At 48.8% G+C, this 14959-nt stretch overlaps 1 protein-coding gene across 1 annotated transcript in view; it reads right to left on the reverse strand.

Annotated features, from left to right (window-relative positions):
- Window positions 1-11397, reverse strand: part of NOTCH2 (notch receptor 2) — an 84825-nt gene extending 73428 nt beyond the window's left edge. The window contains exons 1-2 of the mRNA XM_084291120.1: window positions 11277-11397; window positions 2571-2652 (exon numbers count right to left, since the gene is read on the reverse strand). Coding sequence (XP_084147246.1) covers window positions 2571-2652; window positions 11277-11358 — 164 coding nt within the window. The 5' untranslated portion in view covers window positions 11359-11397. The remainder of the gene's footprint in view (window positions 1-2570; window positions 2653-11276) is intronic.
- Between the last annotated feature and the right edge of the window lie 3562 nt (window positions 11398-14959).

Raw genomic sequence — 14959 nt, forward strand, 5'->3', positions numbered from 1 at the left:
ATGACAGCCATGGGCCCGTAGCATCACCAGGGGAACTGAGCTACTTAAAGGGCACTCGCAAGAGCAATCTGATAAAGATCCAGTTCTAATTTCCTTACAAGGGTCACACTCGCCGTTCCCACAACAGAAGCCAGATGCACCAGAACACAGCTCGTTTTCTGCTAACAAGCCTCCCTCTTTTAATGGAGCAGAGGCTACACAATTTTCTGACAAAGAAAGCTGCCACTCGCTGCTTTGCCAAATATTTAGAGTAGATGTTTTGCTTATCAGCACTCATGTCACCAATGTCTTATTCACCACATATGATTACCTCTGATGCAGGTTCTCCTTCAGTTGCTCGCTTGTTTCTTACAGACAGCAAGATTAACTAGATGGACTGACCACAAGCTAGAACAAACAACTTTGCCGAGAGGAGGTAGAGAAAGAGGAAGAGAGCCTACTGTAATAATCTACTGCCCAGCAAAGGAAGTACTGCAGAAAACTTGAAAAAAGTGGAAGGGGTGGAGATTTAGCTAATCAGAGAGCTATCCTGCAGATCTACAAGCCAAACCACTTGCCCTGTTACTAAGTTCAGTTTCCTGAAAAAAAACATATCTGCTCTTACAGGCATCCAAAATTCAGAAAGTCATTTAGTTTACTACAACAGATAAAAAGTTCCCCTATTCAGAGTTCCTCATCGTGCAGGAACAAAAAAAAAAAAAAAAAGTTAAAACCAAAACAGGATGCTAAGAATCAGTCTGCTAAAGGTAAAGTCTCCACAACTGAGGTTTTGGGGCTTTTTTTGGTTTGTTGCTTGTTTGTTGTTTCTTTTTTTGGGGTCTATTTTTCCTTCCTTTCTGTCAAAAACGTTCTTGAGCCGCAACTAGAAAACAGACACATTCATCTCTGTGTACTTTCAGCCTTTCCAGTTACTCTGGTGCCTGCAGAAGGACTGAGACGTTATTTGAAGGAGGGTTTGGCTTAAGATCTGCATGAAGACCTGCACAAAAAGGAGGAAGGCAACATTAGACGTATAAATAGCTCCATGTTCTAAAAAAATTAAAAGTGGTCAAATCTGCCACTGTGATAAGAGAAATGTGTGAAGATCTGGACTACACTACAAACACCAAAAAGGAAGTTAAACACTCGGATGAACCAAGTAAACAGTCTAAGGCATGGTTAACAGGAACATGCAAGTTGGAGAAAATGTCCTTTGGAAGGTACAAGCAGCACCACCATCAATACCAATCTTGTTTATTACCTTCATCATGACCCACATACTTTGGCTCCACAGTCACACACTTACATGCTCATCAGAAAGACCTACTAACATCACACAATGTCTTGTTTCAGTCTTAAAATGGGAAGGAAAAGCAGGAAAAGTTACAACTTTTTTTCAGAAGGGCAGCTCATTTCTGTAGACAGCAACCTAAAGCAACAGAAAGGAAAAGCCTAGGAATCAGTAACAGCCAAAAACTAACAAAACAAAACCAAAACAAACAAACAAACAAACAAAAAAAAAAAACAGGGAACAACAAGTTACATATTTGCCTTTTTATGGCCTTTCTGCATATCAGGGATTTATTTGAAACTGCAGAGAACCTTAAATTAGATTATGATTTGTGTGCCACAGCTGCAATTTAAGTACATCAAGTGTTGCACACCATATTCACAGAAAGAACTAATGAGTGCAGCTAGGGAAGATGGATGTATAGGAAAGGGTGAAGGGCCAAGCCACGTGTTTGCTGAGCTAAATCAACATGACAAAATTCACTGATTTTGAAAGAATGTGAGCACTAAGGAAAGGATTTAGAGTGCCAGAAAATGGTACAACTTGCACTGAGGAAGTAAACACAGTTTAGAAAATAAATCTGTTTACTGCAGATGTAGTAAACAAGCCCTGCCAAAAAAGGAAGATTTATCTTTTTGCAAAATAACTTCATTTTTAAGAATCTAAATAATGTAGTTAAAAAGATGAACTACATTTAAACAGATGTGATACCATTCTCCAGACATCATGTTCCTCCAAAGCTCTTGCTGATGATCAGTTTTCCATGCAATGACAAAGTGAAGGCTCCATTAACAACAGGTTTCAACGCTTCCCAAGATCAGTTATAGGAAAAAGATAAATGTGTTTGGCTTTTTTGTTTGTTTGTAGCTTCCACGTTTGTTACTTTCTAGCACATGGAAAGGGAACTGTCGCTCTTCAAAGCACAGAGTAGTTCCGAAAAAAAAACTGGAAATATTTTGGGCTGATGTTCTATAAATTAACACAAGCTGTAAGACAGAGAGCAAGTTCTGACTTAACTTGTGCTTACCTCTTATTGATTTAACCTCTCTTCCTATTCAAAGGCAAAGAAATCAAATAGTTGAAATCCAAACCCAAGAATATGAATGAGAACTCTAGATTTCTTACATTATAAAAAGTTAACACAGAAGAACCAATGCACTAGCAAGAAACACAGACTTTGCTAAAACTATTATGCTGAATGCACCTGATAAGAAAATCTTAAACCAAATTTCCTTTCTTTTACAGGCTATGAATGACAGAACATTGACAATTAAAATGGATAGAAATTAAGCCAACTTACTTGCAGTATCCTGTACCATTTTGATAAGGAATGCACTTTCCCTCATTAACACAAGGCTTGGAATCATCCATACACTGTAAAGCTGAAAGGAGGAAAAAAAAAAACAATTCAGTAGCTGTACGTGTTAAGTCAAAGCTTCGTTAACATATTTTGCAGAATTAATCCTTTAACTAAAAATTTTATTTGACTGGAACAAAACCAAAGACAATATCACATAGTTCAATTTAATCTTTGGCAGCATCAAAAGAGACAGACTGAAAGAACAATCAAATACAGATTTGTTCACCAGGCTACTAAATGCATCCAGAATTTCTTTTAGGTAGATCGTCAAAGCCAAGTATGCAGTAATTTCAGCAAGCCATATACAATCACTTCAGCACTTGCGTATTTTGACTTCCAGTGTCAGACAGTTACCACTTCCTGATCACAATTTTATAATGAAATTATCTGAAGTAAAAGGCAACAATTTCTAAAACTTCTTTCACAATAGCTTGTCTCAAAGTTTCTCCTTCCTTTCTACTATCTCCAGGGACGCTTGGCACTGAAACAGGGGCATCTGTCCCTCATAAGCTCCCTTGTATAAGTTTCTAGCAATCCAGAATCCACTGCTACATCATTACTGTTGTGGTATTCTGATTTCTGTCAGGGCTGTCTGAGAATAAATGAAAACATTAAGAGACCTTAAAGTCTTCCAGCAAAGACTTGGGTATTCATAAGGAGTACATACTCTGAGGCTCAAACTTGCCATTTTCAGCACTGTATTTTAAACAAGACATTAGGTATGATACAGAACCAGAGAATGGTTTGGGTTGGAAGGGACCTTAAAGCCCACCCAGTTCCACCGCTTGCCATGGGCAGGGACACCTCCCACCAGCCCAGGCTGCCCAAAGCCCCATCCAGACTGGCCTTGAGCACTTCCAGAGATGGGGCATCCACAGCTTCTCTGGGCAGCCTGTGCCAGATCCTCACTGCCCTAAGTGAAGAATTTATCCCTAATCTCTAAACTAAATCTCCCCTCTTTTAGTTTAAAGCCATTTCCAATTGTCCTATTGATATCTGTCCATGTAAAATGTTGGGTTTTGTTTTTTATAAGCTCCCTTCAGCTCAGGGCTGGTCAGTTTTTCTCCAGGTTTACAGGAAACTGTAGTGGCATCGATTCAGATGGAGTGACACAGCAAGCACTCGTCCCTTTGCCAGGGCCTGAAGCAGCAAGCTGAGTTGTGGCTAGTTCTGAAGCAACCAGAAGGGCAAGAAATACGGAAACCCCACATGAGCAGAGGGCACTCTAGAGCCACAAAAATCTAATCAGTCCATCTAGACCAGAGTCTGCCACTTGAACAGCACTGAACCAGTGGATAAAGCTGGAGGAATCAGAAGATGTGTCCCATCCTAACTTTACCCACATACCCAGAAGTCTCACACTCCTCTCAGCCTCCATTCCTGTCCCCTGCCCTTCCATACACACTTCCATGATGTTACATGCCCTATTTCAACAGCCTCACTGACCAATTTGAAGGCACCCAGAGGCATCAGTAATACCCAACCACTCAAGCTGCCTGCTCACATACCTACTGCTGTCCAAACAGTCTCTGAAGGGACGGGCCCAGCTCTTGGGCTGCTCGGAACAGAGCCCGGCTGCCACCACCCAGGGCTCAGTGGGTTATTTGTCAATAACCTGGAGGAAATGCTACAGGGCACACAGGGGTGTTTCACATTCACAGTCCTGACAGGACAGAGTGAAATTAAACCAGCTTGTCCCAAAAGGTGAATGATATTCCTCCCAACACGGGTACGCCTGTTCCATGTTAACTTGGTTTCTGAACACAGGGCACTTCCACAGCGCTGCCTCTGCAGAGCTCTGAGGAAATGAACAAAATTCCACTCCGAGCCCCTTTCAGATAACCTCTGGGGTCAGGGTTACTCAGCGACAGAAATATTACCACAGATTTTCTGATGGTATTCCCCCCTGCAGTGGCCAAGCACACCGCCATGGATTCCCACCTGCCCAACAAGTTTCGTCCCATCCACCAGCAGCAGCCACAGGCCTTCAGGCTTCGCCCACTTCGGCCAGACACCGCGGGGACAGCAGTTTTCATAGCAAAAATGAGCTTCAGCAAGCACCTTTGAGTTATGCTGCATTCAACAGAACTCACAAAAGTGCTTTTAATGATTTGGGTGCCTCTTGCCACCTCCGTTACCCCAAGGAAATGGAGGAATGGCACAGCGAGCTGCGCCGCAAGTTGGAGAACCGGGAGCGAGAGTTGCTCTTCTCACCTCCCTATGCTCACCTCCCTTTAGCTTTTATTTTTTAAGCCCATCAAGCCAGCGAAGCAAACACTCAGAGGATTATTTCTTTTGTGCCCAGGCTTTCAAACTGGATTTTGTAACCTCTTGGAGTGCCCGCGTCCCCGGTGATTTTGTAACCCTCGTAGTAAAAGCTTAACTAGCACTTGGCCAAAGCCGGCTGCCAGCACAACCGCAGGGAGCAACAAGGGGACAGCTTTCGGGTTCCAGCAAGGATCCGATTCAGTGATCCCAGCGTAGCTTGCTAGGCCATGCACGGATACAGCACAGAGGCTTTGGCAAAGTAATGATTAATTTCCTCCTGTTTTTTGACAAATTATTTTCGCCTTGAGCTGCTGTTTAGCAGGTCATTAGACTACTAGCAGTCCCCCGAATTTTTTTTAACAGAGATACAGTGAGTGGGGAGTGCAGTATGCAGTGCATACGAAAATCTAGAACTGAACAAACCTAAAAAAGACAAAATGACTCTTTTGTACTTTTTCAGCTTAAGAAAAGAATACTGAACATTGAAACGCAACTAAAACTGAAATTAATGTAAATGCAACAATATCCTAAAATGAATATTAAAGAAGTAACGTGATCACTTCTCTTTTAAAAGAGAAATCGCAAGGCAAATTGAAGACTACAGTTCTCACAGCAGAATTAGCACTTCTGTGCACAAAGCACTGTCTTCCTGTATTTCATGATATCTTCAACAATTTCACAATCCATGCAAAAACAAGGCATTTCAACATGACTTACTCCAAAAGCTACTTCTCTGCTACCCTACCACGCTGTGCTCAAAACTCAATAGTACCAGAAACTATCTTCTACCTCAGCCAGCATAAAAAGTATGTGTTGCTACATCCATCATGCTAACTGGAAGTATTTTATTGTGTACAGCATGAGAGGACACTCTTGTCTTGAGAAGAAAACAGTCGGCCACTTCTCCCGCACCCATGTAAAGTATGCTGCCAAGGCTAGGTCTGAAGCACTGCTTTTGACTGTTCTCTTCTGTATTAAAAGAAAAAAAAAGCAAAAGCAAGGGGGAATTGTTTCCTGGATTTCTGGCCTTGCTCCAGCTTGCCAAAACTACCAGGATGGACAGAGCCCGGATTCGCCCAGGCCAAGTTCAAGCAGCAACGTTTTGGACGCCACACTGCCTCACCATTTATCCAGCACTTTGGGGAGAGCCACAGGAGTATTGGGAAAACACCCCATGACTATCAAGAGACTGGCTTAAGCCCTAATCACAAAGTGGGCAGGCCACCACTTAGGGAGAGAAGTATCCAATTTCTAGTTAGCATTCTAGCCAAGTTTGAAAGGCCTCTCAGATGAGGGCTTTATGCGTGTCCGAGATGAATGCTATTAGCTACGTGACCCGGCCTGGAGTCCACACAAACCCTTGGAGCATGCCTGCACATAAAACACCAGGTTGGAATTTGCATCCAACAGGCCCACCAATATTCTCCACCATACTGGCATACCACTATTCTCCAAGGCCAGAGTGGAAAAACAGGTAGCTGCTGCCATAAAACAAGCACGAGCAGAAAGTGTTACTCTCAGGGAAGAAAAACAAAAACACAGAAGTGCTGTGACTCTGAACATCTGAATCCAGCAAGGCTCACATTTAAATGGAAACAGTTGAGCCCAGGTTTAATCTTTTTTTGGCTAGAGAGACTGTTAAAGAAGTTACTTTTCTGCCTCATTGTTCTTTAAGGATGCCAAGAAGATGTGAAAGTTGTGATTTGGTTTCTATTCTTTATTTGCATACTAAAAAAATCAGACTCCTTCCAGGCTAGAAAACAAAATATCACAAAGGTCTAACATCAGAAGCTGTAAGTGTCACAATTCTGCCTTTAAGAGAGAAGGCTGCCATAGGGAAACAGAGCCATAACCAGAGAAAATCTGCACGGGCTTTGCAGCAAGCACTGAAAGGAAAGCAAGGCCAATAAACTCTTCACCCACAAGTTCAGAGAAAGTCAAGCAGAAATAAAAACACAGAATACCAAAACAATTAATGCTGCGAGGAAGAGACGTTACGAAGCTGGTTTCCTGTAGCTCTGAGAAGTGTAGCTGATTATCCTGCATCGAAGATGTGGGCTCTGACCAAGGGCTTTGCTGCCAACAGGGATCTAAGCTTCTGACAGAGACCCCCGGACAGCTAACAGCAGGGCTGAGCTCACAGTACCAACTTTCCCCATGGCAGGATGCTGTACTGGTCTCTATTCTTTCTACCCATGAGTTTTCCATTCAGTTTACAGGAACTCAGTGCCTTAAGGATCTAGACTTGTCATATTTGGCTGGAACCCAGCTATAGATGCAGAGGCTGTCCTGGAGGAGATGGCTGAAAACAACCTACTTCACACACAGAAGAGTCAGACTAAAAATGTTAGAGACCTGGAAGGACAAGAGGTTTTTGATAATCTTTCTGTACTTAGTGGGTTTACTGTCACAACTGACATTGAGGAGAAACAGCCTGTCATTTGGAACATCACCCATTACAAACCATGGGGAAGGAGAAGAAGGATTCAAAGCCACCAGGCAGCTGATACACAGCAACGAGAACATTTGGGGAATCACTTTGGAAAGATCAGGCATCAGCAAGGCCAGAAACCCCAGCCACGGTACCCATCAAGGCGCCCCAAGTTCCAGGGGAGTGGAAACCAGCACCTGATCCCCTTCAGAAAAAAAAGGGCTTGAAAGAAGAAGCCAAGAAAATGCTGAAATAGGAAGCACAGTGCCAGAGGAAGACTGGTAGCTTCTTTCCAAGGAGCAAAGTTCTTCCACAGTGGCAGCTGGCACCACGTAAACTGCAAAGACCGATGGCTCAAAAAGCTGGTAAGGAGTACTAAATGCTGCACAAACATGGAGAATACCATAAGATAACCAAGTTTTGGAGGAAAACCACAAAGGAGAGACAGCTCATTATGTTAGTCACTAACCTCGAAAGATTACTGTTCAAACAAGATGAGGTACTGGGGAAGAACCCTTTAATAAATAAGTATTAGCTGAAAATATTAAATTAACTTCTTTCTGGGGAGTGAGGGGGACACAGAGGGAGAAGGTACAGATCACCCCACGGCAGCCACAGAGGGATAAAAGAACTAGGAAAAAAACAATAAATCTTAATAATTCAGCTCAGATTTAGAAAATGTTATCATTCAGGGAATTTAAACAAGATGAGCAGAAGGTTGCAGTTAAAGACAAGGCTTGTCTATGCTGCATGAAAATCATCTGTAAAAGTCAAAATGCTCTAAATCAAACTGACTATCACGAGATCGCCACTGTTTTTTATCACAAAAGCCTGAAATAAATTTTTTCTCAGCATCTGAGGAGCTGAGCAGAGCTCAGAGGAGTGCAAAGGAACTCAGCCAATGTCCTGCAGCTCCTGAGAGAGAGAAAACCCCAGCGTCTAAACTGGTTTCCTTCACCAGCTTCTCCAGACTCCATAGGAGAAGTGTAAAAAAAAATGGGAAAGTGTACCTTTAAGTGGATTTTGGAATAACAAGCCCATAAGAAATTTTGTTTAGATTTTTTTATTTATTTATTTTGAGCTCAAGCATCCAGGAGCTGGCAAAAGCTACCAATTTGCCCTCTTAAGGGCAGTGCTGAGAACTGTTGCCCAAATTCACAGGTAGAACTGAAGTCTTCCTGTCCTTGAGGTCTTACACCAAGGAGCAGTCAGATGACTAATTTCTATCCAACATTTGTGTGACACTTTTCCTGTTGAAGAGCTACTGATTAGCTGAAGTTACAGCATATATTGAATTCAGGATGAATGTGTAAAACGGTTCAAAAGTCTGCCAACCACATATTCTATTTTCCTCCACAGCTACTACTCCTTGCCTTCCCATATTTCTAGTTCTCCAGACAAAGCCAAAACGCCTAAAATCAACAGCTGCAACATAAAACATTTAGTTAAAAAAAAGATTTCAACAATAAAAATGTAGTGAAGGCATTTAAAGAGCTGAAGAGGTATTGGTGTTTCTATGGAAATCTGGCAGACAGAAACCATGCTTGCGTGTTCTCCATAGCCTTCTGTCATTGTCCAGCACTAAATCTTTATTAATTTGAGCATTAAGAACGCCTGCCCCCGCCAAAACGCGGGGCCATTCCTTGTCCTTCCACCGCAGCCCATGGTGATGTCAGCGAAACGAGATTAAGACTTGCTGCACGGAACAAACAGCAGACACCAGTGTCGTTTTGAGATACAAAGCTCTTTTTTCATCCGCATGCAGTCTAAAAAAAGGACATGTGCCCTAGGAACAGACTATTTTCTAAACAGAATGAATGATTATTTCTGTAGCTCTCAGATGACTGGGCTCAGAACGATACGGCCGCTGTTTCTTCTGGATGGGCACTGACAAGACACAGCCCTTGGCTTCTGTTGGCGAGATGGTTTCAGAATGAATGCACAGAAAATAAGAATAAAACTACAGAAGGACTTCTAAGCACAGATGCTTAGAAGAGTTTTTTGTTTTTTTTTTTCCTCCAAGACAGATGACATTTCCTTAATGGGTCAGAATTGAATAATCACTGTATCATTCCTTGCATTGCAGCCATTAGCCAAGAGCACAAATACAACGTCGTTTCCTTTAAGTTTGAAGTTGCAGATCCCGACCCTTTGGTTTTCCTGTTATCTGAGATTCCCAAGCCCAGAAGAAACAAGCTGTCAGCGTCCTGCTGCTCTGCCTCATCTACTCCCAGTTCCCGAAAGGACGCAGGTCCAAATCCCACCCGCCCAGACCATTACGACAACATTTCGATGGCCACATCCAGCCCAAAGGCTCCGATGCCTTTCACAACCCAGGCACGGTTTGCGAAAATGGGAGAGGCCAAGCAGGACGGGATCACGTTGAAGGGAAATAGCAGCTTATGGTAACAGCAGCGAGACACCTAAAATAATAGGAATCACTGTGGGAGGCAACAAAGGAGGCAAAACAACACCAATCCACCTATTTGGAGAGATCTGAGTGCCAAAGGCAGCCAGAGGCACGAGCCCTCTTTTCCCAAGGATTCAGGTCTTGAGAACATCAGCAAGAGCACCTCCACGTAATGCCACGCTGACTAAGTAGTGCCCTGCAGGAAGCGATGCGAGCGAGCCAGATGCTAATCACGCTCCCTTCTGAAAGTCTAAATCAGCATCTTTGATCAGAACCCATTTGATACAGGAACACCTTCAAAAGATCAAGTAAAACTTGCTGCTCAGCGAGCCCCTATGGCACCGAGCAGGCCAGCGCTGTCAGCGTTATCTAGGGAGTCCTGCAAGGATCCCAAAGCGTGCTCCACGTGGAGGCGCTGCCTGTGGGGTGCTCTCAACCTCAAGGTCCACAGCAGTTTATCAGAAGCGAGGGCTGATGCCCAACTACTATTGGGTGAAATTGGGTTTGGCGTAACTCAGTTCTTTCACTCCGCCAGCGACAAGGTTAAGAGTGAAGGTGGGTAATTAGGGTGGGCTTCGCTGGGATTCCTGTTTCACTCCTTCCATCCGATCCGACGGGGCACAAATCACTGCCATTAACAGTAATTAGCAGGAAAGTGTCCTCACCAAAAGCGCAGGTGTTCCCGCCCCACCCCGGCTTACTGCAGCTCCGAGTGCAGGCTCGGACACCCCCAGGAGAAGCTCGACTGGAAAAGCAAGTTGCCGCAGCGCTGGGCTCGCACCCACGGCGCTGAGCACATCCAGGAGCCTCCTCGGTGTTGACCAAGAGGGCTGACATCAGATACCTGCCGCTCCTTGTGCGAGAAGCATCGGGAGAGTCGGGCGGGCACCTGCAGACGCCTTTGGGTGACTTCACCTTTCATTCATTCAGGCCACGGCTCCGCTCCCAGCGTTTGGGCCAGAAGCTGGGGAGCAGCAGGGGTGGCTCCAGCGTGGGTTTGCCACCTCTGACGACCACCGCTCCTCCAGCAAAGGGAGAAAACCCCACCACGGTGCCACGAAGCCCCTCAGCAGGGGCAGAGCTTGGGCAGGCACCGTGCAGCACGAGGAGCTGGGATCCGCCAGCACCGAGGCACGGCTCAAATAAGAGCTAAATCTGGGATTTTGCCTTGCCCCAAAATCCAGCGATTCGCCCTCCTGCCGGCCTGCAGAGCCCATCTGCACGCCAGGCACAGCGGGCACAGCCTGAGCCCTCCGCTCCTTTTTGGGGCAAACCCGGGCAAATCGCGTGCAGGAAATTGCTTTTTTTTTGTTGTTGTTGATGGTGGTGTTTTTTAAAGATTTCGGCTGGGTTTTCCGCGCAGCCCTCACACCCACCCAGCACAGCACCGCGCCGCCACCACCGCCGGCCCCCAGGAGCCCTGGGGACACCGAGGGGACACCGGGGGGACACCGGGGGGACCCCACCCGGGGCTCCCCGCCCCCCGCCGCTCCTCCCCCGCCCCCGGGACCCCTTCTCCCGTTCCCTCGGGACTCACCGGCCGCCGGCTCGGCGCGGCTGAGCACGGCCAGCACCGTGCCGAGGAGGGCGGCGAGCGCCGGCCCCGCTCCGGGGGCCATGGCCACGGCCGGACCCGCACGGCTCGGCTCGGCTCGGCACGGCGCGGAAGGATCCCGCCGCCACCGCCGCCGCAGCACCCGCCCGACCCCGCCGATGGCGCGCGGCGGAGGGAGACGGCCGCGCCGCGCCGCCCCCGCTTCCTTTAGCCACGCCCCCCGTCTCGCAAGCCACGCCCCCCTCCCCCGCCTGGCCACGCCCTCTCGCCGCCAGGGGGCGCGCGCCCGTTGGGTGGGGGGGGGGGGTGAGGGCACAAAATGGCGGCGGGGTGGGGATGGGCAAGGGGGGGTGAGGGAGGGCTGTGGGGGTAAGGACAGGGAGAGGGACAGAGACACGTATAGGGACAGGGATAGGGACACAACACAGGGACACAACACAGGGACAGGGACAGGGACAGGGACAGGGACAGGGACAGGGACAGGGACAGGGACAGGGACAGGGATGGAGGACCAGGTCCGCCCTCTGAGGCGCTGGCTCTGTGGGGTGGCCCCAAAAAGTCCTGAAGACTCTCTGACAAATTCACCGTAAGTGCTGCAGCAGCAGGCATGCGCCCTCACAAAACGTGCACGAAGCACCACACGCCCTCGGGATGTCACCCTGTGGGCAGCACCCAGGGGACAGCGCTGTCCCCATCGCCTCGTGGTCCCCTTGAGGTGGCTCCAGTGCCTCAGTCAGGGCTGGTGGCCCGCCCAAAACGCCCCCAAGCAGAGGCAGCCTGGCGTTTTTGTGCCCTTCCTGCGCAGGGTGGAGGCAGCTGCTGGGTAGGGGCCAGCGAGAACCGAAAATGGCTTTCACTGCCAGAGGCTGGCTCTGGGCTGAGTGGGAGTTCCCACAGCTTAAGAGCAGGTGTATGGGCTCATGGTGGTATTTCAGCCCCACGGCCTCAGTGAAAAATAAATGCTCCTCGACAGGGCGACAGGACGCAGGAGGAGACACAAATTCCCCTGCAGGAGGCTTGGGGAAGGTAGCAGGGTTGTGAAGCACGTGCTGGTGCTGTAGGGAGTGCCTGGGTTCAACCCCAACATCCCTTCCAGCCCTGAACCATCATTTAAAGCGTTAAAAATCCTTCTGCTGCGATTCCAGCTCCTCGCGGACTGAGAGCTCTTTGTGTTATGTGCTGACATGGCATGCTGGCCTGCGTCTCCTGCGAAGGGAGGATTGTGCCGAGCTCAGGGGAGAGAGGGGGGCAATGAATAAAGCCCAGTGTTTTCCCCCTTTAATTCACTGGGGCTCCACGGCTCCTCCCAGGCACAGAGCCGGATTGTTACCACTGTGGAAGGAGCCCAGTGATTTTTTTTTTTGGGCAGCCTGGATGAAACCTCTCCCACTGCCTCACACAGCAGTGCCTTGCAGCTGTGAGCGCTGCCTGTGGCGGTGCTCCGGGCACATCTGGTCCCCTGAGCACCCCACATGGCGGGGTGAAGGCCGGGCCTGGGGCTCGGCTGCGTCTGCAGGGTGTGGGGTGGGAGACGGCGTCCCAAAATAGAGGCCTGGTGTTTGAGATGAAACTAGGGAGTACAAACTTACTTACTGCATGTAAATATGGATGGCAGCAAGTAGCACTTGAGAGAAAATGGTCACTAAACCCAGTCGGGAGGAGAGGAAAGCAAGGCAGGAATGTAAGCAGAACAGGGAGGGCTTGGATTCGCTCTCCCTAACGTAGCTAATTCGGGAGGAATTCTGGTATTTCACCAAAGGCTGCAATTTCCAGCTCCCCCCAGCACGGAGCATTACTCATTATCCCAGACCTTGAAACGGGCAGCGCTCCCACAGCTGCATTTGGCTTGGCCTGGTGGCGAGCTGCTTCTCCGAGCTGGGCCAGCATCTGCAACCACGCCAGCACAGCCAGGCAGGCAGACAGCTCCACCTGAAACACATGGCCATGGAGGGAAGCCACACAGGTCAGGGAAAGCTTCGTGTCGCTCCTGCCTGCCCCAGGACTTGCCTGGTTTCTCCCACCTCTCCCAGGAGCCCCAGCCAAGTCCTGGAGGAGGATGCAGAGGCCGAGCAGAGGGCACGCAGGCAGGTGCCCAAGGCAAAGCTCCTCAAGCAGTTCCTTGTCGCAGAGGGCTGTGGGTCTGCCTCATTAGGCACCGAGCTGTTTGCACAGGAGTTAAAAATATGCTTCAGCATTGCCTCACCTTACACACCCCGTTACAGCCCCATTAAGAACACCGTATGCAAATAAAGATTCATCACGCAGGGAAACCCACCAGCAGAAGTAGCCCGCGCTTCGCCTGCAGGCTGCAGACACCCAGCCTTACTGGCGTGCCATTTGGCTCCCAGTTTCCCACCTGGAGAACACCAGTAACACCTCGCTGGGTGCTGGGGACGGGAGGAGGAGGGCAGGGTCCCTGCGGGTGGCGGGCAGCTCGGAAAGCTGTGGCGAGGCAAGCGGTGCCAGCCGAGGGATTAGCAGAGCTGAACAGAGGCAGATCCGCAGTGTCTCTATTTAAACGGCGGTGGCAATTAGGGAAATCCTGCCACTTTGGCTGACAAAGGCAGGGAGATCAAGCCGGCAGCGAGCCCCAGCCCCTGCCTTTGCAGCTGGGTGTGTTGCAAGGCTCGCTCCAAAATGATTTCTGCTGCCATCCTGGGGCGAGGGTGCTGGGCCACCAGGGGGGCTGTGGGGCAGGTCCTGGCTCAGCGTGATCCCCAGACCTCTCCCCGAAACAGGGAGAATGTGTCCTGCCCCAGCCTGGGCTTTCTGGCTTGGGGGCAAGGACTTCTGCTGGGGACATGGTACTGGGGACATGGTGCAGCCTCCAGGGAGCTGCTGGCAGAGGAGAACCCACAGCCCAGGGTCCCTGCACCCGCTGCAAGGCACCTCCTGCCCCCCGAAACCAGCTGGCTCATAACTCTGAAACTGGGGGCACGCTGCCGTGTGGAAACCTGTGCCAGCACCGTCATGCTCACCTCATCTCTCCCCACAGCGTGCAATATCTGCTTGAGCCCGAGGTGCTTTTTGGTTGCCCAGTGAGAGGCACTTTGCTTTTCCTCCGGTCTGTACCTTGTAGGGATCGCTGGTTTCACCAGCTTTGCAGGAACTCATTGTTTCCTTCAAAATAAATTGCGTTTTCTTGCACTAACCTTTCTGGGACATTGTTGGTGGTTCAGGCATTCAAACCTCAGCTCAGCACACACCCAGATGCCTGCCTGTATAAAAGTTCCCTTATTTTTACCTGCCCCTCTTTTGGGGGTCTTGAGTTATGCAGCCAAGCTTCCCCTTTTGCAAACAGATCTGGAACCCCGTGAAAACGAAGGCTGGGTCCTTGCTCAATTACAAGACGTCAGCAACCAAGAGGGTGAAGAAAACCAGGAGGGAGAGCGCCTCCGACACAATCCTGGGGGCTGGCATCCTCGCCCTCGCACCGCAAATAGCTCGTCCTGCGGCTCGTCTGTTAACCGTTAAACCTCACATGACTTGGCCTTGGCGCTGATTACCTTACCTGCTAGGATTTTTTTTAAAAAAAAGAGGGGAGGAAAGGCATTCATTCCTGCACGCAGCGGGCGGAGGGAGCCCCGCGCCCCGCAGGAATGCACCGCGCGCCCCGAGCTGTTTGTGCGCCGCCCTTCAGTTAATCGCGTGGGGAATTTCGGCCG

This window comes from Netta rufina (assembly GCF_964035555.1).
Source record: "Netta rufina genome assembly, chromosome: 8".
Lineage (NCBI taxonomy): Eukaryota > Metazoa > Chordata > Aves > Anseriformes > Anatidae > Netta > Netta rufina.